Here is a 23519-nt window from a genome sequence, read left to right as displayed (position 1 = left end):
AGAGCAATTTTTGTATGTCTATATATAATCTGAATCTCGGAAACGGCTCCAACGATTTTCATAAAATTTAGTATGCAGGGGATTTCGGGGGCGATAAATCGATGTAGCTAGGATTCATTTTTAAAAATGTCGTTTTATCCCTGTTTTAGGCAATAAAAAATAGCTACAATATCTTTAGAATACGCAGGTAAATTTCGCAATTGTTAATAAAGTTGTAATACCTCAGGTGGGAAATCGGCTGGTCGGAATCGACCGAGAAGACCATGGTTTAAATCCCCATCCGAGAGTTTAAATAGGGTATTCCACTATGTTTGAAAAAGTACTTCAAAATGTTGATTTTCCAATAAAAAGCTACAAAAAAATATATTTCGGCAAAATAAACACGCTTTCATGCCACAAAATTAAATTATATTTTAAACCTTTTTTATTTCCGCGAAAACGCTATCAGCCATTTTGGTGACGTATTATGGTTAATAACAAAAGTCGTGTATGACGTATGTAAAACCGAACTCGTTCAATACGTCAAATGTTCAATACCTTATACATATACTTTTTGTCGTTCAACGTTAACAGCTACAAATATTTGGTTTTTTGTGTAAAATAATGAATTACAATAGCTATCGTTGGTGTGTAGTGTCTACTTGTACAAATACTAGCATAAGAAAAACTTTTAAGTCTTAATTTGGCAGTAACTTAAGGAATAAAACATAACCTAACACTTTCTAACAGTATTTTTCAAATTAGGTATACCTAAATTACAAAAAAAAAAAAACAGTTTAATATAACAAGTAATACATACAAAGATGTTTTAACATTCCAAAATTCGGCAGAACAGAAGTCTGGGTAGCATGCAAAAATCTTTGCAAGCATAATTAAATCAATTGTTGGCAGATTTGTACTATCTGCTTTTACAAAACCTTTTTGCATTTAAATAAATAAATAAATAGATAGGTGTACAGAGTATATACATACATACTCTGTCCATTCAATTTATTTCAATATATATATTTTTATGTTCTTTGTCTACTAAGCGTTTCATATACATTGTGTATTAACGTGTATTAATATGAATAAACCAGTGTAAAAACAGCACTCGTGGAGTAAAGTCATTTCGCACCTTAACTCCTCCTATATTATTTATTGTACGTGTACAAACAGTTCCGTACAATAATTTTTTGGTCCTTCGAGAAACTGATAATTTCAGTAAAGTTTAATTCTGTGTGATAACAGTCACATCTGTGCAAACAGCACATTTTTATTGAACTTTAAACACATCACGTGGCAAACAGTCACTCCCTCGCGACACGTGGCTCGGTGTTCAGTGAACAGAATATTAACCTGGACCTTTTTTAGTGCTAGTAAAGTGAGACATTTAAACTGTGGTCAAGAGTACTTTTGGTGTGACCCCTTCGCACGCCCAGAGGACATCAGGGACGTGACCGTAAGGCGCTACCTAACAACAACTCAAGTAAGATCTTTCCTTTTTTTTCTGATAACATGGATACGCTACTCCAGCGTCAGGCTGAAATTCTCGACGCCGTTAAGCAAATAGAGCGTAATTTCAAGAAAGATCCTAGTAGCCGCAAAACGCGTCAATATTTAGACGCCAAGCTCGAGTCCATCGACAAACTGTGTTCGGAATTTAATTCCAATGACAACAAGCTAGAGGCTTTTAGGGACGACTCGCCATACTTCGCGGAGGAACAGTACGACCGAGCGAAAGAATATTACGCCAAGGTTCGCTTTATGATAGCGTCACATCAGGCCGTTCCATCCCTGCAGCACAAGCCGGTCGTATGTAGCCAGGACGCCGAACTGAAGGCCACGCCATCAGTCAGCACTGGGGGCGACGCAACCGGTCGCGCCGGGACGCCCAGCCCGCTGCGCGCGCCGGCGCCGCGCGACGCTCACCAACAGCTCGCTCCCGCACCCGTGTTGCAGTCAGAGCTTGAAGAATTATTGTCACAACAACGAACAAATTTTAGAGCCTTGTCGAGACAAATACAAGCTGTAAATTTAAATACTATTATAGATAAGTGGGAGCTGGAAGAGGAGCTTCGTAATCTGCAGACGCGTTGGGATACCGTCGATAAATTGCACCTTAAAATCGATCATATAAGTCAGGGTTCCAACACGCAATATGAAAATGAATTTAGTTATAATGAAACAATATACAAAAATATGAGAAGGTCAATTTATCAAAAATTGTCAGCCACTTCCCATCTTCAACAATCCACCCCTAAAATAGATATTCCGGTTTTTACAGGCAAATATATTCAGTGGCCTACTTTCTTTGATCTATTTAACGAAACAATTCACAACAATAACTTTTTAACTAAGTGTCAAAAAATGCAACATCTAAAGGGCAAGTTGAAGGGGGAAGCGGAGAGGCTAATACAGCATCTTAATATTTCTGCTGATAATTATGATACTGCGTGGGATCTGTTAACCCGTAGGTACAATAACACCCAACTGTTATTTACAAAAAATTTAGAGACCTTTTTGAATCAACCTACAGTTCAAAAGCAAACAGCTTACGAAATTAAGCGTCTCTATGACACTAGCATGGAATGCATTCATGCTATACAAAACTTAGGGGTAAACATTTCTTCATGGGATCCGATATTAGTTCATTTAATATGTAAAAAATTAGATCCTGTTTCCTATAATGATTATAAAGAAGCCCGTAAGTCACCACGTGACTTGCCTTTGCTTAACGAGCTTATGAACTTTTTAGAGGGAAAATTTACAGCCCTCGAAGAGATTAGCAAAAAAGATTTAACTTATGTTTATAAATCTAATTTGAATAAAAATCAATCGCCTACAAACGAATCGAGTAATATTAATCAATTTCGTTCATCAAATCGCAATGGAAAATTCCAGACCAATACAACACGTGTTTGGAATTGTCCATTTTGTAAGCAAAAACATAATTTGTTTAAATGTAATAAATTTGCGCAATTAGGACCGGATGCGAAACTGAAAACGGTAAAGAAATTGGATATCTGCGCAAATTGTTTGTTCAGTCATGATGGCAACGCATGCAATTCTAATAAATTGTGTAAAATATGTTACGGTAAACATAATTCCATTTTACACGATTCATTTGCGTCATATTCCGCGCCCCCTCTTACCGCTGCCGCTAGTAACTTGATGCATGCTTCCCCGAGTGCCCCCGCGCCGAACAAATTGCTGACACCCGTTGCAGACGGACATCATAACGTTAACTATGTTTCCAAGGACGACGAGGAAATTCTTCTTACGACATTATTAGTAAAAGCTAAGGCAGCGGATGGTTCATACATTACCCTGAGGGCTCTACTCGACCAGGGCTCTCAAATCTCGCTTATCTCTGAAAATGCTGCGCAGTGGCTAGGCCTACCGAGATCTCGTTACCATGCATCTATTTCCGGTATAGGTTATGGTTCAAAACAAAGTAAAGGAGTACTTAATCTCTCTTGTCAGTCTATATACGACGATTATGTTTTTGAAACACAAGCCTTAGTCATAAATCATGTCATAAATAACTTACCCAACGTCTCCTTTGCTAAGCAAACCTGGGAACATCTCCAGCACATACAGTTGGCTGACCCGCATTACAACATCTCAAAACCCATAGATTTATTATTAGATGCTAGTGTTTATTCCGATATATTAATGAGTGGGTTAGTTAAGGGCCCCGGCAAAGCACCCATTGCCCAACAAACAAGGTTGGGTTGGATATTATCAGGAAATGTGAAAACATTCAATTGTAGTGTAGTTATTAATAATTTATCTGAGATATCGAATTATTGGGAATTTGAGGAAATAAACGAGTGTGCCGCTGACATGACGGAAAGTGAAAAATATTGCGAACAGCTTTATAAAAATACCACTAAACGCTTAGAGAGCGGTAGGTACGAAGTAGCGCTTCCTATGAAGCCAAATTTTGAACAAAACTTAGGTAAATCAAAAAACAAGGCCATCGCTCAATTCATTAATTTAGAAAAGAAATTAGCTAGTAATGAGCAATTTTCTCAAAGTTATAAACAATTTATGAATGAGTATTTGAGCCTCGGTCATATGAAACCCGTCGATAACAGTCAACAAGGACTGTCATGTTACCTTCCCCACCACGGAGTTATAAAAGCTGACTCAACTACCACTAAATTACGAACAGTTTTTAACGCTTCATCAAAAACGTCATCAGGTAACAGCCTGAACGATTTGATGGAGCGGGGACCAAATTTACAAAAGGATCTGCATAGCCTTATTTTAATTTGGCGTCAACATAAATATGTAATTACTGCGGATATCGAAAAGATGTTTCGTCAGATTCTTGTAAATGAGTCAGCTCAGCATCTACAGCGTGTTGTGTGGAGGGAATCCCGAGGAGACCCATTGAGAGAGTATCAGCTTACTACTATCACGTACGGTACAAAGGCCGCCCCATACCTCGCTATGCGCACATTAAGGCAGCTCGCAGACGATGATGCCCAAATATATCCCATAGCCGCTGCCGCCTTAAAGAATTCGTTTTATATGGACGATCTTCTAGAAGGGTGTAGCAGTCTCGAACAGGCTAAGGAACTTCAACAACAGCTGATCAATATATTGATGAGAGCCGGCATGAAAATACGTAAGTGGAGTAGTAACGACCCTGCTCTTATTCAAAATTTATCACCGGAGGACGTGGACTCCTCCTTAGACTTCCGATGTGCGGAGTCCAGAAAAACACTGGGGTTACGATGGAATCCAAAATATGATACCTTCTCATTTAAAAATATATTTTACGACATTAATGATGATACACATATTACGAAGCGCCAGTTGCTATCACATATTTCAAAAGTTTTTGACCCCGTAGGGTGGCTCGCTCCGCTGACCATCAGGGCTAAACTTTTATTTCAGAAGACCTGGTCCGATGATTGCATGACCTGGGATCAAAGGTTACCGCACCACTTAGTAGAGGAGTGGCAACAACTAAAGCAAGATCTCCAAAATATTGAAATTTTTGAAATACCGAGATATTTTGGAGAAAGTGATAAAATTAACCTATATGCTTTCTGTGACAGCTCAGAAAAAGCGTATGCTTGTGCAATTTTTGTAAGCACTAATGCTAAGGGTGAGTACACAACAATGTTATTCACCGCAAAAACAAAGTTAGCACCGATAAAAAATAAATTAACACTACCGAAACTCGAACTTTGTAGCGCTTTATTACTATCACGCCTTATAACAAAGGTTAGGCAAGCGCTAAATAATAAGATAAATAAAATACATGCTTTTACAGACAGTATGATTGTTCTTGGCTGGATCTACGGAGATACCAACCGGTGGAAGCAATTCGTAGCTACAAGGATCAAACGGATCACTGACGTTATTCCATCCGCATGTTGGCATCATGTAGAATCCAAACAAAATTCAGCAGATTGTGCGACGAGAGGGATGACCGCAGCACAACTAAAAGGTCATTCCCTGTGGTGGGAGGGCCCAGAATGGCTTCGAGAGTACGATTCTAAAAAAATAAAAAGCGAATGCTACTCTTCCCCCGGTATTGAAGTTAAAGAAAATCTAACCAAATTCAGTGTGTACGCAGCCTTAAACGAGAACAATGCATTTATATTTCAATTAATAAACGAATGCAGTTCGCTGAGGCGCGCGGCCGTTAACCTGGGATGGCTATCACGTTACATAGTGTCATTAAGAAATAAACAAAGCGTACCGCGACTTAGCTATCTAACTACCTCAGAAATGCAACGTTCGTATGACGTAATTATAAGGACGATACAAAAATATGAATTTGAAGAGGATTACCAACGTTTAATTAATAACAAAAACATTAGCCGAAACAGTAAATTATCAAGCCTATGTCCCTATATAGACAAAAACGATAAACTTATGCGAGTTCGAGGAAGGCTCAATAACTCACTTTTAAGTTCATCAGCAAAACATCCAATCATACTTCCGAGTCACAGTCGTCTAACAAATCTGATTATATCTGAAGCACACACATTGACGCTTCACGGTGGTCCTCGACTAACACTTTCTTTTATCAGGGAGAAATATTGGATCATAAGTGGACTACGCACCGTTAAAAGGGAGTTGCGAAAATGCGTCAAATGCAGGCGCTTTAGTGAACAGAAGTCACAACAATTGATGGCTGATCTTCCACAACCCAGGGTTACCCCATCACGTCCCTTCACACATACAGGTGTAGACTTTACGGGTCATTTTGACATAAAAATAAACAAAGGACGCGGGGTTAAAACCTCAAAGGGCTACGTAGCAGTTTTCGTATGTTTCTCTACCAAGGCAGTTCATTTAGAACTGGTATCAGATCTCAGTACCCCGGGATTTTTAGCTGCGTTTAGAAGGTTCTGTGCTCGACGCGGGTGCCCTCGCCGAGTTTACAGCGACAACGGAACTAACTTTGTGGGCGCTAACAGGCTGCTCAAAAGAGAGTACGAGCAGATCATAAAAACTATAAACCAGGATTTCTTTCGTAACATATATAATTACAATATTGAGTGGGTATTTAACGCACCAGGTAATCCAGAAGCTGGAGGTTTGTGGGAAGGAGCCGTTAAACGCATGAAGTATCACCTGAAAAGAGTGGTTGGGGAACAAAAACTCACCTACGAGGAGTTCATCACCATCCTTCATCAGATAGAAGCTTGTCTTAACTCTCGGCCGCTGGTTGGTTTAACAGAAAACCCAGAGGATGTATATCTGACCCCTGGGCATTTCTTGGTCGGAGGCTCTTTACTCTCTCGACCACAGACAGACCCTGAACATATTAGTTTAACTACCAGATGGAAGATGATACAATCCATGAATAAGCAGTTCTGGAAAAGGTGGTCTGCCGAATACTTACAGGAGTTGCAGTCTCGTTCGAAGTGGCGTAAAACTACCAAAAATCTAGAACTAGATGACATTGTCGTTATTAAAGAAGAAAACTTGCCTCCTGGTAAGTGGGCTCTGGGGAGAATTGTAGAAACTCATCCCGGCAAAGACGGGTACGTTCGGGTTGTATCAGTAAAAACCAAGAACGGCGTCATAAAAAGGCCAATTATTAAGCTTGTCCCTCTACCGGTAAAAGAGGAAACAAAAGCGTTGATGTTATCCCCTGACGACTAAAGTACAGCTCGTGACGTCACCGCCGTATTAATGAAAACGGAACGTAGTGTGCACTGCCGGAATAGTTCACGGAATAGTTTTTGTAATTTTTTAGTAACACTTTTAATGCAATCTCTTTTTACTTAATCTTCTATACACGCATTTTACAATTTTTCTTGTTTATTATATTAATAGGTGTATATTAGCGTTTATTATTACTTATTGTATTTAGCGTTATAAAATAAAAGATGAGCCTCATTCGCGAACGGAAACTGTCCTCCTATTGGCCAAGCCTAGAGAGCGTTAATAAGTATGTCAGTCATATACGATACGATATATAAATCACTACAACGATATTCTTATGATTCATAATAAAACTCGTAGGCTGAAAAAAGGTTTGGTTAACGGAATTGGTTGTTTAGCAACAGCGTTCTCGATGACAGGTTTTTTGAACAATACGAGAAAGACATTTAGAAAAATAAAATCAACGAAAGTCACTTACAAATATTGTTAAAAAAACAGACTAGTGTCATAGAGGCACAGTATTTTACGTAGAAATGAATACATAATGAACAAACACTTTGGTGTTATTCAGGATTATATTAGAAATATGTTATTAACTTTGAATGGTGTTCAGTTACATAATAGAAATGAATTGTAAGTATATTTTATCTCCTTTTAGCTGTTCAAATAATTATATCAAATATTAAGTGTTCAACAAAATTTGATTAATGCTGTAACCGATATTTGACATTTAATATGTATCTATTTTATTTTAATCCGTGTCTTCTCTTATTGCCCTTTTGGAGTGGGCAGTATGTACAGAGTATATACATACATACTCTGTCCATTCAATTTATTTCAATATATATATTTTTATGTTCTTTGTCTACTAAGCGTTTCATATACATTGTGTATTAACGTGTATTAATATGAATAAACCAGTGTAAAAACAGCACTCGTGGAGTAAAGTCATTTCGCACCTTAACTCCTCCTATATTATTTATTGTACGTGTACAAACAGTTCCGTACAATAGGTACAAACGAAATGCACAAACGAAAGAGTACAAGTATTACCCCTTGAAGGTAAAGTTGATAGATATGTACCTAGCTCTTTAAAGCTCTGATAAAACTTTGTTACTGTCCGTATGACGTCATACAATGGCGGGTCGTGTTTTAAGTCACGTGATATACATATTAAAATATAGAACTTTTAATTTCAATATAATAAAACAACAATGTGCTTTTATGATTCCAAATCAGAATATTTAAGTTTATTTCTACATACATTTTAACTTTTATCAAATTTTATAACTTATTTTTCACTACCAGAAGTACCCGAGTTATTTTGCTTATTTTAAATTATTGCTGTATGTTGAATACGTAATTATTGGATTAAATTGAGGCTTTGCATTGGTTTTCATAATGTCAATACGTACCTATTTACTTCATTGTGATGACTAACACTTAAGGAAATATCTTTCTGATATATATAATATTTTATCTTATACAGATTATTTTATAATCTATATAAGATATATATAAAATGGCTGTTTGAATGTATTGTTTTCGTCTTTTGAGCTTTTGTAGGTTTCCACTTGATATACCCAAATCCAAAGGCAAATACACTATGGTGGGAACTCTTAAGTATTTGAAAGTTTGCATAAAAATCGAGTTTCTACTTTCGTTAGCCGGGCTTTAGTATATCTGTAGTTTCTCCCTTCGCCATAAGGTACCTATAATCTATGACAATCTATACAAATTACAAAACCAAAGAGTATATAAAGGTATACAAAACATAACGCTTGAAGTTGACAAGTTGATTTACGTTTTAATCTTTTTATACAAATACTTAAAAACTCATTTACAAAATTATTTATGTAATTTGTCAACATAGTAAAACAATTATAAATAAAAATAACAATCGAAGTTGAACTATTTGGAAGGTAAACTGTGAATTTGAATATCTGTTTGTATATAATATATACGTTAATTGCTATCGCGTGTCTGTATGTCAACATAATATTTGAATGTATATTATAGATTATTATTTTTAAATTAAGTGTTAGTGTGAAATATAATACTGTGTGGCTACGACATTAAAGAATATAGCCACCACCTCTCATCCCGTGGGTGTCGTAAGAGGCGACTAAGGGATAACACAGTTTCATTACCACCTTGGAACTTAAAAAGCCGACCGATGGCGGGATAACCATCCTACCGCTAGTTTTGAAATACACAGGCCGAAGACGGGAAGCAGTGTCTTCGGTGCGACAGAGCTAGCCTTGCGGTCACCAACCCGCCTGCCCAGCGTGGTGACTATGGGCAAAACACATGACTTCACGCTATTTTTGGCGTGAACTTTTGGAGTCCTATGTCCAGCAGTGGACTGTGATAGGCTGAAATGATGATGATGATGATGATGATGAATGATGTGAAATATTATTTTTGTGCTACTTCTTAGATTTGGATTGTTTATTTGTGCAGTATTGCATCTACCTGTCACGACATTACAAAAACTATGAGCTTCTTTTTATAATATGATGGAGGAATCACACCCTATTTTGGAATCATGCAAACCTTTAAAGACCGAATTCGACTGTTTCCGAGAAATTCAAGTAACTTCAGAAGATGTAAGTGACTTAAATTTTCATTTTAAAATAAGCTAACACATAATAACTTGCTATATATATATAATACTAAAATTATTTAAAAATGGCACATTTACCTTCTTATTATGTCATACTATTACAGTTCACAATTGGTCGTGGTCTTCACAATACTGTGGTAATTCCATTCTTAGCAATATCGAGAAACCATTGTAAGTTCAAAAAAAACAACACAGAATGGATCATTGAAGATTACAGTTCTTTTGGTATAACAATTAATGGTGTTAAATTAGGGAAAGGTAAATGGAAAAAATTAAATCACCGAGATGTTATAATTTTGGATGCATCACAAGAATTTGAATATAAATTTATTTGCAATGACTCTGAACTAACACCTTGTTCTGCAAAGCGAATAAAAATTGAACCTGATTTAAATAATGCTGATTTAATACATGATGCGAAAGTTAAATTTGAAGAATCTCAAAATTTTGCAATAAAGCATTTTCATGATATTATTCAAAACACAAAACAAATTAAAAGTACAAATATACTATTAAAAGAGCAGTTGCAATCAGATATGAAACGAAAAATAAGTCAACTGGAAAGTGAATTTGCAGTGCAAATACAAAATTTAAAAGGAGAAAAGAATGAAGTAGAAAGACAAAAAGCACTTCTTTTAGAAGAGAGAGACATGCTACTACTGAATTTAAAGAATGATATGGAAGGAAAAATATCAGAGCTTATGGTAAAGTATATTTTCAATTAATAAACATTGTTTGATTTAATATAAACCCCAATTTTTTTATTTAAGAAATGGTTTTTAATGTTTTAACTACTACACACACTATCACTTAAATTATCATCTTGGTTTAAATAAAATCCTAATTTTTAAATTATCTTTTTATGCTTTATAAAATGATGTCAAAAAGTTATTTCGAAGCATATTTCGCTACAAGCATACTTCAATATCTTGATCTTTGACTTCAGGAACAAATTAAAAGTCATACCGAAATAGAAAATAAGCTTTTGAAGGAAAATAATTTATTAAAAGAGAAAATGTTAAAAGAAAGAGAGGATTTCCTCTCGGAGCTGAATAAAGAAAGTTCATTGAAACAGAACATGTTAGATAAATTAAGTGCAAAAATGAAAGAACAGGAGGAAGCTAGATTAAAAGAAAAACAGGAGTTTGAAGAACTTCTCAAACAGAAAACAGAATTATTAAGACTAGAGAAAGAGAAGGTAATTTATCCTTTTTTTTTAGACAAATAGATTGTCAAACAAGTGTACAATGCCCCTAATGGTGAGCGGTAACCGTAGTCTACAACACCAGAAGCATTTATACTTATAAACTTATGTCATATGTATACTCCTGTTTCCCGTTTTTATTGTCACATTAGCTATTTCCCTAGTGGGGGCAAGGGCAAAGGGCATCATGCCCCAGGCGCTACTCACAAAAGGGTGTCAAACAGTCCCCAAAACTAAAAATTGCTGGACAGATATGCTTTTCGAATGGTTGTAGGGGCAAAAAAGGAATTGTGCCCTGGGCGCGAGTTAAACTTGCGCTGCGGGCACACATTTACACCTCTATTTCCACTGCCTTTATTTGTAAATAAATTGATCCCATGTACAAAGATGCACATATAAAGTTAATATATATCAATAAATACTAATTAATTACTCATTTCTAGTCAGTTAAATGTCATGTTTCTAATCTTGAAAATGACACATTCCATACAATCTTGACACCTATATCACACTTTCAATCACTTATTTCAGTATTTCAAACATTATCATAAGTGGCTTAGACTGGTCATTAATATTTCAGTTCTGTAATTGCACAGCAACAGATTAGTGAGCTAAGATCTGAAGAGATCATTTCTAATAAATCTATCTTTAAATGTACTCTATACTATATAAAGTATGTAATAGTTTGTTGCTGTCTTTTTACTACTTTTAATATATCCTTATACTAAAATATCTCTACAAATATGCATCTAAGTGTGTTTGTAGAATTGACTTCTTTAGTCAGGCTCTCTTGGCAGAGTGGTCATAGTTGTCACATAACATGCTCAAGGGATCTTTATTAGCACTATTACTTCCCATTTTTGATGTTCTTACGATGTTTCTCTACTTGTAACGTGTTCTTAAATTTTGTCACACTACTAACTAGCTGATTGAAATTCACCTACTAGATCTTTTACTTTCAATATAGCCCTGTACCAAGTTTGTTTATCAAACTTTTGTTTCTGGAGATGTGTCAGAGAACTTCAGTATTCTCAATTTTGTTAGTGATAGGAGGCTGGTAGCTATCTTAAATTTTCTTAGGATTGAGAAAATCTTTCGATGGTACCAAATTTAAAAAGCATGAAAAATAATTTGTTAAATTAATTAAAAGATATGGTACTTCATCAGCACTTTGGTTTTTAATGAATCACTATTCAACATTTTGGGAGGCACTCTCCTGTAGCATCCCAGGATGACTGTGTCAAGTGCTTTTTCCAAATCTACAAAGCATATATAGAGGAGTAGGGATTTAATTTTCTCTTGCCTTCTTGATAATTTGCCATAATAGGTTTGTTAACATGTTCCCCTTCCTTTTTAAAAAGCAGTTTGTTCAGATGCGATATGTCTTGCTAATGAGTCCCGCAGTTATTAAAATCCTTATATAGAAATTAAAATATGTATTTAAATACTGTCTTCACAATATAATCTAAGTAGTTTTATACTTTCAATTAAGTTTACTTTTGATATCAGATAGTTTAACATTTTATACATATACGAATATGAAAACATACATATATGAAAAATTACTAGCGGACCCCGCAAACGTTGTTTTGCCATATATGTTATTAACCCCCTTATAACTTAGAGGTATGAAAAATAGATGTGGGCCAATTCTCAGACCTACCCGATTTGCACACAAAATTCAATAAAAATGGGTCCAGCCGTTTCTAAGGAGTATGGTAACTAACATTGTGACATGAGAATTAACATATAAGATTTATCCGGTCCTATGAGATAGCCTTTATCTTTCCAATATATTAATGAGGCTAAATACTAGCCAAACCGTGCCCACTTCGTTGGGCCATAATTATTATTTTTGTGATGCAAATATATAATACTATTATTTTTAACTGAATTTTTTTGTTCAATAACAATAAAATAATGCCTATACACTCACTCCTGAATAGTGTAGCTTTCTGTTAGTGAAAGAATTTTCATGATCAGATCAGTATTTGCAAAGATTAAAAACAAAGAAAGTTAGAAACTTTACCTCTTTATAATATTAGTATAGATTGTGATTAAATTAAGGTTGCTGGATAACACTAGGTACATTATCTAAGTTGTAGTATACCAAATGTCTATAATATGTATTATTTTTTTTTATTAATTGATGATTTTGCTACCCTTAACTTTTTTATGTTTGTTGGTTTCTTGCGTGTATAATTTTTTTGACATTAAAAGGGTGTGTAATCAACTTATGGCATCATAAATACGTCTGTTACCTAAAACACAGGCATTAAGGGGCCTACCTTATGAACAAACAACTGTTTGTGTATGTTAGATTTTTTTTTTTTTTTTATGTCACTAGGTCGGCAAACAAGCGTACGGCTCACCTGATGGTAAGCGATTACCGTAGCTTATAGACACCTGCAACACCAGAAGCATCGCAAGCGCGTTGCCGATATTTATTATCATTTAAATAGTAACCTCAATTCTAGGAATTACATGAATTAGTAGAACAGAAGAAGCAAAGAGAATGTGAACTAATGGAAGAACTTAGTAATATAAAGAAAAATCTTGAGGAGCAAGTTGAACATACTGAAAAACAGAGATGTGAAGCACAACAACAACTGCACAAACAACTAGAGGAAATGGAGAAAGTTAAAAGTGAAGACAAATCTAAAATGGAAAAATTGGTAATTGTTATTTTGAACTTTTATATAGCTATATATGTAGTAGAAATTCATCAGGTTCTCTGGACGAATTTTCTTTTTAGCAATAAGATCACCTTGATTATAAGTACTTGTATCTTTAATTTTATTCTTTGCTTTAAGGCGTGATTGACCACTTGTGAATAACACTAAGTGATGGATGACATTATCTGATAGTAAAAAGTTTATTTATTTATTATTCTTCGACTAGCCCGTTGGCGTAGTTTGTAGTGCCCCTGCTTTCTGCTCCGGGGGTTGTGGGTTCGATTCCCACCCTGAGCCTGGGTGTAATGTATATATTTATTTATATATTTATATATGTATTATTTATAAGTATGTTTATCGAAGAAAAAAAAATGTAGCTATACCAGTCGGTTGTTACCTATAACACAAGCATTAAGTTGTTTACTTTAGGGACAGACGACCGTGTGTGTATTGTGTAAATATTTATTTTATTTATTTATTTATATTCTTTTTACCATTGAATTGTACTATATTCATGAGATATTTCTATTCACACATATTAATCAAGTTGCATTTGCAGTTTATGAATTGAGGAGAATTGGTCTTACTGGCCTATTCAACCTCTCGCTGTTAGTCTATTTGTAGTTAGTCTATTTGTAGTTAGTCTATTTGTATCATCATCTGTCAAATAGAATTATCCACAACTGGTGAAACAAGCCCTAAATGTGCAATAAAGTATATTATTACTATATAGTTGTTGTATTTATATATCAAATCACTCAGGTTTCATTTTCTGATTAAATATTATATAAAAAATAAATCGATTTTTGAAGGAGTAATAAAACCATTAATTTTTTAATAATTTATAAGATGTCACTATTTTTTTTTTTATTAATTTTTTTTTTTTAATTTTAGATGCAAGAAAGAGAAGAAATTCAAAAAAGATTAAATGAAGCTGTAAAAAATTCGGAAAAATTTATTGAAGATTTAAAGGTAAATTTCCTTTAACGACGATTCAGCCTATGACATCCCACTGCTGGTCATAGGCTTCTTTCTCCATCTATAAGATGCCCAGTAACCCTTTAAGTACACTTATGTGTAAAGATATGTAACGCAGAAGATTCACACGACATGTATAATTAGAACAATCATACTGAAACTGAATCTACTAATAAAAAATCATATATCAATGTCACATCATTGTTTATAAAATTATTTCCTGCCTGTATAGCCTTAATTATTTATCTTGATGTTTAATATTTCTACTCATTCTTACGTATATAAATATATATATATATATATATATATATATATATATATATATATATATATATGTAATATACTGTAAATTTATTGAAAAAATAATTGTAGCTATATCAGGCGGCTTTTACCTATAACACAAGCATTAAGTTGCTCACCTTAGGACTACCATGTATGTACCTATGCTATAGATATTTATTATTATTAATTTAGACCAATAAAACCTTTATAATCAAATGTAATTATGCATTGCATGCTCTATCCAAAAACATTAAGTTGGCTTACCTTAGGAACAGTCGACTATTTGTGTATGTTATATATGTATATATATATTTATTATAATACTACTTATTTTGATAAATATTTATATTTTATTATTTTTCAGGCAAGAGTCACAGAGAGAGAAGTAGAACTAGCAGCATTGGCAGCGGAAAGAATACAGAAACAAGCAGAACAATCGAGTGAAGTAATAAGTTCGCTACAGGAACAGTTAGAAAAGGTACTCGAGATACACATTAATTGTAATAAACATTAACTAAATAAATTTTAATCTTTGCACATTATTTTACAATAATTTGAAATAGAGTAATGATTACTTCTTTTTTACAGGTTCGAAATAAACTGCAAAACGTTGAAAATGAAAACAAGAAATTACTTGAGAACACCGTACCAGAAACAAAAGCAGAGTCGTCGAACAAAATTGCTGAAGTAGGAGAAATAATGGAAAGCGAATTACAATGTAGTATATGTGCGGAATTATTTGTATCAGCGACCACTCTCAACTGCTCACATACATTCTGTAAATATTGTATTTCAATGTGGAAAAAGAAAAAGAAAGATTGTCCAATATGCCGGTAAATATAATATTATTAATGCTTATACTTAAATCTGATAAGCTTTTAACAAAGGGCTTTAGTATTATAGCAAAATAATTCAATTTTTAGGACATCCATCACATCAGAATGTAAAAGTTTAGTCCTGGATTCTTTTATCGATAAAATGGTACAGAATCTATCAGAAGAAATGAAAACAAAAAGACAAGAAATGTTGAAAAATCGACAAGGTACAATAATTTTTTTTTTTTTTAAATGACTAGTGTACAAGACAGCTTCATAATGATGTCAAAGTTTTATATGTATGCGCGATTATATAATCTAAAAATGTGGTATGTGTTTCATAAATATGTTAAATATTTTGTTATTGAACAAATATTTATAACTCTAATATTGAATTCATGAAACGTATACTGCAAATATTACATAACGCATATGCATATTCAATTTTTTTTATTAATTATATTATGTATATAATTTTTATGTAAAATTTATTAATATGAAATAACTTTAGTAAAATTACTAACTTTATGAAGCTGTGTTGTTCACAGAGCTTGAGTCGGAACTGGAGAAGAAAATAAAACCAAGAAGCAGCCGGTATGTTTGTTTTTATATACTATTTTCACATTTAAGAGCCATTTCATAAAAATTTGTAATAATCCGCGGAATTGAAACATTTTGACGTCGTTAATCTCAGTATTGTATGCAATAATATAATTTCTATTATTGAAATTTAATAGAGCAACTCTAAAGTTGTAAGGGAATAAGGAGAAACAATTTTGATATATATTATGTGTGTAAAATTATTAACCTTGACATCAGCCTTCCTCCCTGGTCAAACGGTCGCAATGTATACTTTGAAGTCCTACTTTTCAATAACCTCTACGTTGAAACCATTTAAAAAAATATCAAAATATATAATATGGAATATAATTTTGTTGAATACTAGAAAAGATTTTTATTCAATTTGTATCTCTATTAATCGACAAAATAAAAATTTAAAGTTACGAATATTTTCCAAATAAGTACAAGTTTAAAAGCGATATTTTTCTTAGAAAACTAAGAAATTTTAACAAACTATCTTTATCAAAGTAAACTTACATCGTTAAGGAATACCAAAAAATAAATAATTAAAAGATGTAATCATTTTTTATTAAATAATAAAAAGATAGTATATATTACCACGCATCAAAACCAATAAATCAGAGTCGAGCGCCAGCGCCAGCGCTCTTAGAGATAAGTTCCACGCCAAATTCTGCGCAGCCGTCTCTTTCGCTCACACGCGCCAAGCGCCTGTTGTTATAGTGGATAAACCGCATTTGATACTTTCATAAAAATAAAAACATATAACGAAAATGACTGTAAAATAATATAATGATAATTTCTGTAAACAAATGTATAATTTAATTTTTTTTCTCACATTATCAATACAAATAGGCATTTCAATCTGTTTGTCTTGTTATTTGTTAATTAATATGTTTGTCGGTGTCATTGAGTTTATAAAAAAATTAAAACCTGCAAAATTTGATGGTCTACTTTCATCCAAAACTATGCAACTAACATTCACACACACATTTTCTGGGGCATAATAAAATGCTATTTTATTCATATCGTAAATATTAGATTCATTCGTAAAGTCAAAAACGGAAATCAATTTAAAAAAAATTGTTTCATAAAATTGATTTTTTATTTTTATTTTAAATTTATTGACTGTTGTTATATGAACAGACTTGAAAATTTTTAACAAATTAATTATGTAAAAAACATTTTATACCATAGTTATTATTTTTTATTATACATTAGAAAATGATTAAGATGGTCTTTTGGTTGTCACACTATACTAACTAGCACAAAGATCGCGCGGCTCGTACGACTCGCGTGATGCGACCAAATTTACGTAAACTTACAGAGCTAAAAAACTGTGAAATGGCTCTTATTACATATCTTGAGTGTCTGACTCACTGTATCACTCAAAAGAACTAACTAAAACTATAAAAGAAAGTTTGCTCAAAACTTTAAAACTCAAAAAGAAAAATGTTTTTAGAAATTCTATTCTTTAATGAGTGAAATAAAGCACGTAAAAACTTATGTATGGAAATTCTGTCATATTTTTTTTTATTGATGATGATACATTTCATTTGAATATATTCAGCTTAAAATCTGGAGCAGCCCGACTGAGGAAATACCTCAACCTTACAGAAGATCACAGTTACATAATACTGTCTCAAGTAATTTTGTGTTCCTGTGGTAAGGTTGCCCGAGTTCCTAGGGAGGGTCTTATAAGTTATAGAGTCGGCAACGCGCTTGCAATCCCTACTTATCAAACAATACACAATTAGTGAAAACCTTATATTATCATGCATGACATATGAAAAAATAGACGAAATGATAAAACTACACTTTATTAAACACATTAGTTACATTCGCGATAAGCAAAACAAATATGTAACATTTAATTATAGTTAATTGTATCAAATTACTATAGAATTTCACAATATTGCATGTACTGTGCATCCTATTGTGAAAGTTTAATTTATGTTATCTGTTTATTATATGAATTACCGCTTCAGCCTGTAATATCCCAGTACTGGGCCTCTTTCCTCATGTAGGAGAAGGATTGGAGCTTAATCCATCACGATGCTCCATTGCGAGTTGGCAGATATATTTCCTACTATGAGTATGATCGCTATCAGGTGTACATGATAACAACCGGGACCGACGACTTCACGTGCTCTCCGAGACACGGTGGGGACTGAGGAAACCCGCAAGGACTGCAGCATGATACGGAAGTCGTGTCTATTATTCTAAGCTTGTTTCTAGCTTAATTAAGATTTTTAAGTATCTATAATAAAATATTCAAGCTCGAAATCGAACCGAGATCAACAATTATACATACTTATTTAGACATATACTTTCTTGTAGACGAAGAGACTCGTATGAAGAAGAAGACGAAAGCTCCGAGTCCCTCGAGGAGGAGGAGGAGGACGAGGACGAGGACCTCACCCCGGACAACTTCATGGGCCTGTAAGTGTTCATATATCTTTTAATACATCATTTCATGAGTTAGGACACAGTAGAAAATATCCTGCGCAAAATCTGAAACAGCCCGACTGGGGAAGTCCCTCAACCTTAGAAGATCACAGCTAAAGAATACTGCTCTCAAGTAACGTTGTGTTCCTGTGGTAATTGAGGTGACCATTTAAGATGGACATCTAGCTGACCCAGGAAACATTGTTTTGCCATATATATTATTAACACCCTTAATCCCCCTCCCCCCCCCTTGTAACTTAGGGGTAAAAAAATAGATGTTGGCCAACTCTCAGAACTACCCAATATGCACGCAAAATTTCATAAAAATCGGTCCAGCCGTTTCGGAGGAGTATGGTAACTAACATTGTGACACGATAAGTTTAATATATAAGATTATATAAGATCGGTCGGATGTTATTGCTAAACTAAGTCTAATTGAATCGGCATATTTTACAAATTGAGTTATGTCGACCGCCCCTTATGCTTTACACAGACCGACTTTTGTTATTGGTTGCTAAGGGAGAGCACGCCATATCGGTTTTTTTTAAAGTATAGTGTTGGAAATTTAAAGAACTGGACCTTTTCCCCGGCCCTCTTTAAGCGCAAGCAACTTATACCCTTTTTTATACATTTAAATATGTGAGGAGGAAATCAAACCCGCAACCCTTGAAGCGGAAAGCAAGCTAACTGTCAAATTCAAGCTAACAAGCTACTCAAGTAAGACCACTATTAATGCTCAAAAAAGTTTTAGGTTTATTTATGTTTAAATTAATGACTTCAATTATTTCAGTGAACTCGACGATTACATCCTTGGGTACGACTCTGAATTCGAATTCGAGAGATCAGATTCCGACGGTGGATCTTACAATGCTAACGACCTCTCCGCCGAGGCCACGGATGATTTCCCAGGTAACAACTATTAATTAATAAACTATCTACCACCAGTGAAACTAGCCCTAAAGAAAGAAAGCTTGTCTATTAGTTACTTGTTAATTAGTAATTAGAGTCCTGCGACACAGATTCGGAATTGTACGGTTTTTAACGCACTTGGACGGCTTATATACGTTTTAGAATTACAGTTCTACAACCAATTTGCAAAGAGTAGCATTGTATTATTTTGTTTATGGTATGATTATATCATCATACTACTTAATTTTTGAAGTTAAATTTGTTTACGCACCCTTGACTTGGGGAGTAAGCTGGTGAATGCGTGACGAGAGCGTTGCGAAAAGTGTGATCGCGTGAGGCGAACGGGGCAAGAAAGGGAAGTGCGAGCACACGTTTTCTTTCTCTCATATCCAGTTACGCTTAGTATATCTAAGACACAGTGAAGATCTATTGTGCAGAAATTTTACTTCAGTCGTGTGGTCTAAACAAAGAGCAACACGGAGGGGAGTCGCCATAGCGTTTTTTGCCGATACAAAACTGTCTGTCAGTTTTGCGGGGGAAATCACTGACATGCACACTTTATCTAATTCCCACACAAAAATAATCGCCTGTCACTACAAAACTCACAGATACTAAATTAAAAACACGCTTACATTTTTCACACACACATAGACACATTCTGTGTCATTACAGTATGACATGCCGCAACTACACTGATAAGTTGCTTACAGCCGTGGTTGTAACAACTGTCGATACGCATTATTGATAAATGCAAGTACACTGTTAGGGAAAAATTAGGTTTTTAAAGTATACAAAGATAAGGTGTTATTATAAAGATGGACTTTATTTATTATGTACTACAATAATTATCATGTCAAAAATAAACTAAATGTTTATATCATTTTAAAAACCAGTGACAGTTGTATCTATTACTGGTTTTTAAAATTTATTAGTTTTCTGTAAATATGACGAATACATTTTTTGTGGGTTTTCTTTTTTCGTTAAGAAAGAAATGCTTATACTGGTATATTTTTCATTATTAATCTTGCCAGTTCCACACTTAAAAGTCAGAGGTATTGAAATGATTTGAGCAAATGACACTATTTCCTTCTATTATTTCCAGGTTAGTTTGTTATTACCAAAAAAATTCCACGTATGCCTTAAGTTTGGATCTTTAGGAAACTTGCAAAAATTAATATAAAACATTATGGTCGAAGTTAACACTAAGTAATTGTACTAAAATGTGTTAATACTCGTAAGTATTGTATTATATTTAATTTAATGCAATTTTATTATAAAACTATGTATATTAAAATTACGCTCGCAGTATTATATTATAAATAAATCAGAATCTCAAATATGTCTCTCTCCTCCTTTGCCATTGCCGTTTTTATCGATAATTTTCTACAACAAACCGGTAACAACACTATCGCTCGGCGACAGCAACTTCTCGGAAATAGACTCGGATCAGTCGCTCGACCGATCTGCATATTGTATGAGGGCGAGCGGCCTGTGTTGGTAAACAAATTCGAAACAACACGACCGATAACATTTGTAAATTTTAAGTTTAAAAAAGGTTTAAAAGAAGTATACAATAATAATGTGAATAAAAAATACTTTCATATGAAAGGTAACGACATCGTTTAGTAAATTTGACGTGGCAGATCTCTTTTTGCAGCAAAAAACTGAACAATTCAGCATTTTTTGCAGGACATTGATTCAATCGCACAACTATATTTAGTCTAGTGATCAGTGCGTGTGCAACTAGTTTTATTGTACGCGTAGGACCTTTTGGACTTATACCTTGACAGAGGGGAACGCCTGTACATGGCTACTCCCCTCCATGTTGGTCTATGGGTCTAAAGTAGACTCGTTTTTTATAATTAGTAAACTTTTTATGTATGAACAAAAAATAAATTTTCTTTCTCTCTTATGTGTTCTAGATACCATATCCCTGGGTCGTAACGGAACAAGACGAAGGACAGTCCCAGGCCGACGGGACGCGTACTACGGCGGCTACGGGCGCTGCTTCCGCTGCGGCGCCCGGGGACATTGGGCGCCCGGCTGCCCACTGATCGGCGACCCGCAGTGATTATAACGTTTATGTATCATAAATTATTATAAATATTATTATTAGTTCATTTCCTGTTTTTATTTACCTTACTGCTACGTGACATAATATCTTTACAACTTGAATATTTACAGCTAGTTTTTAAAAATGTGACACCTTAACCTATCAAGACCTTTTTAAAGGCCTTTGTCGCGTCGTACCGAGCAATCGCTCGACGTCATACATGACGTTACTGTTCGCAACCACATCGCACACTTCGCCCACAAAATATAGGTGGGTCAAAGTTGGCTTTTATCAAAACGTGGCGGGAATTAAAAAAAATAACTGTCACTTTAATATATCAAGCACCCCACGCTTTTTACTCTGAATTGAATTATTCTCTTAATAACATAAATTTTATTATAATTTTATTTCGAAGTAATTAATTATGATTGATTGTTCGATCCTCTACTACTGTAATATAAACTCTTTCTAATTAAAAATTATTTTCTACTTTTTAGTTTGATTAGCTATAAAAGCGTAGTTTTTGTCTCTTAGTAGAGTCTCTTTTAGTCTTCGTAAGCTATAATTTATTTTTATTTTTTACTTCGTTTTTCAATTAATTATTTGCGGACATGTGATAGTTTTCCATTATTAATATAAACAATAAAATAATATCTATTCCGCGCGGAGCGAAGCCACGAACTTACGCCACGCGAAGCGTGCGGGAAACAGCTGGTAAAGAATAAACAAGGTAAAAATGCAACTAGCCTGTAAAAGTATTTGCCTCCGTTGTGCTGTGCCGAATGCCCGAGTGAAAGAGTAAGTGTAATTGTCTGTATATTCTGTTTTTAAGTGCAATAAAGTATATATAATAATAAGGATATTGGGAAACTGTTATTAAATTATTGCATTGTCATTGGTCCTTGATACGTGTGCAAAGTTTCAAATTAATCAAACTTCTAGCAGTTGGTGAAAATTATGCTCAAAGATTCCATTACATACATACATACAACCCAAGCTAATAAAAGCGTGGTAAAAAAGCACATAAAGAAATTTAATAACAATGAGAAATATATACACATAAAGAAATGTAACACCACATTTCAAAATACATAATATACTTACCGATAAGTATTAAAACATGATATTTGAACTACATACCTATTAATTTGTTGATAATTAATTGAGTATGCTCGTAAACGAAGAAAAACCGACTTCAATTACAAAAGTAGTCATAAGATCTCGATCAAATTAAAACGGAACCACAAAACAAGCATCAGCTTTCGATTAGAATAAGAATCATTAAAATCGGTATATCTAGCCTGTGAAAAGTTATGCGGTATAATACAAAGTAGATCAACAAAAAAAAATAGTCAAGCAAACATTATTAGATTGAAAATTCTTGTTAGATCTCAGTTAAATTTACATGGGACCACATGCCACATACCACCTTTAGATTAAAAAAAGAATAATCGAAATCGGTCCACCCAGTAAAAAGTTCTGAGGTAATATACATTTAAAAAAAGTAATTCGAGTCGAGAACTTCCTCTTATTTTGTACTAGCTGCTGCCCGCGACGTCGTCTGCGTGAATGCTATACAGCACCAAAAATACCTACGATTATACCTTTTAAAATAACATTTATTTACCCGTTTCTTCTTTACATTTCATATCTACAGAAAAATCTCATAGATGGCGCTGCTTTGAAATTGACTACTTATATTCATTTAATTATGTTTATCGGCTTAGTTACTTATATTGCGTGATTTTTATAGTGTGAAGCTAGCTTATATAGCATGGTTATTAACATAATAACAACAACATTCAAACATGCGTCGTTAGATTACACA

General features: G+C 34.0%; 2 protein-coding genes across 3 annotated transcripts; both read left to right on the top strand.

Moving 5' to 3' along the window:
* Positions 1-1497: 1497 nt before the first annotated feature.
* On the top strand, positions 1498-7119 carry LOC123656006. The gene has a single exon (XM_045591728.1). The coding sequence runs from the start codon at positions 1498-1500 to the stop codon at positions 7117-7119; it is 5622 nt and encodes a 1873-aa protein (XP_045447684.1).
* A 1740-nt stretch (positions 7120-8859) lies between these two features.
* LOC123655636 (E3 ubiquitin-protein ligase RNF8-like) lies at positions 8860-21758 on the top strand. 2 transcript variants are annotated; one of them, XM_045591399.1, is made up of 13 exons: positions 8860-9044; positions 9586-9731; positions 9853-10452; positions 10695-10946; positions 13430-13627; positions 14522-14599; positions 15252-15365; positions 15476-15720; positions 15811-15929; positions 16251-16296; positions 18622-18723; positions 19520-19638; positions 21561-21758. In XM_045591399.1, exons 2-13 carry the CDS (start codon positions 9639-9641, stop codon positions 21707-21709), a joined length of 2115 nt encoding a protein of 704 aa, XP_045447355.1. In that variant the 5' UTR covers positions 8860-9044; positions 9586-9638; the 3' UTR covers positions 21710-21758. The 2 variants fall into 2 exon arrangements, with proteins under 2 accessions (XP_045447355.1, XP_045447356.1); XM_045591400.1 differs by lacking the exon at positions 16251-16296.
* The last annotated feature ends 1761 nt before the right edge of the window (positions 21759-23519 follow it).

This window comes from Melitaea cinxia, chromosome 8, assembly GCF_905220565.1.
Source record: "Melitaea cinxia chromosome 8, ilMelCinx1.1, whole genome shotgun sequence".
Taxonomy (NCBI): Eukaryota; Metazoa; Arthropoda; class Insecta; order Lepidoptera; family Nymphalidae; genus Melitaea; species Melitaea cinxia.
Note: the sequence above shows the minus strand (reverse complement) of the source record. Positions and strands in the feature narration are given on the sequence as shown.

Bases quoted from the DNA above. Each gene is read 5' to 3' on its own strand.
- LOC123656006 (XM_045591728.1), top strand. From the start codon at position 1,498: ATGGATACGCTACTCCAGCGTCAGGCTGAAATTCTCGACGCCGTTAAG.
- LOC123655636 (XM_045591399.1), top strand. From the start codon at position 9,639: ATGATGGAGGAATCACACCCTATTTTGGAATCATGCAAACCTTTAAAG. The intron at 15,366-15,475 runs GTACTCGAGATA...TCTTTTTTACAG, and splicing joins TACAGGAACAGTTAGAAAAG to GTTCGAAATAAACTGCAAAA. The intron at 15,930-16,250 runs GTACAATAATTT...TGTTGTTCACAG, and splicing joins AATGTTGAAAAATCGACAAG to AGCTTGAGTCGGAACTGGAG.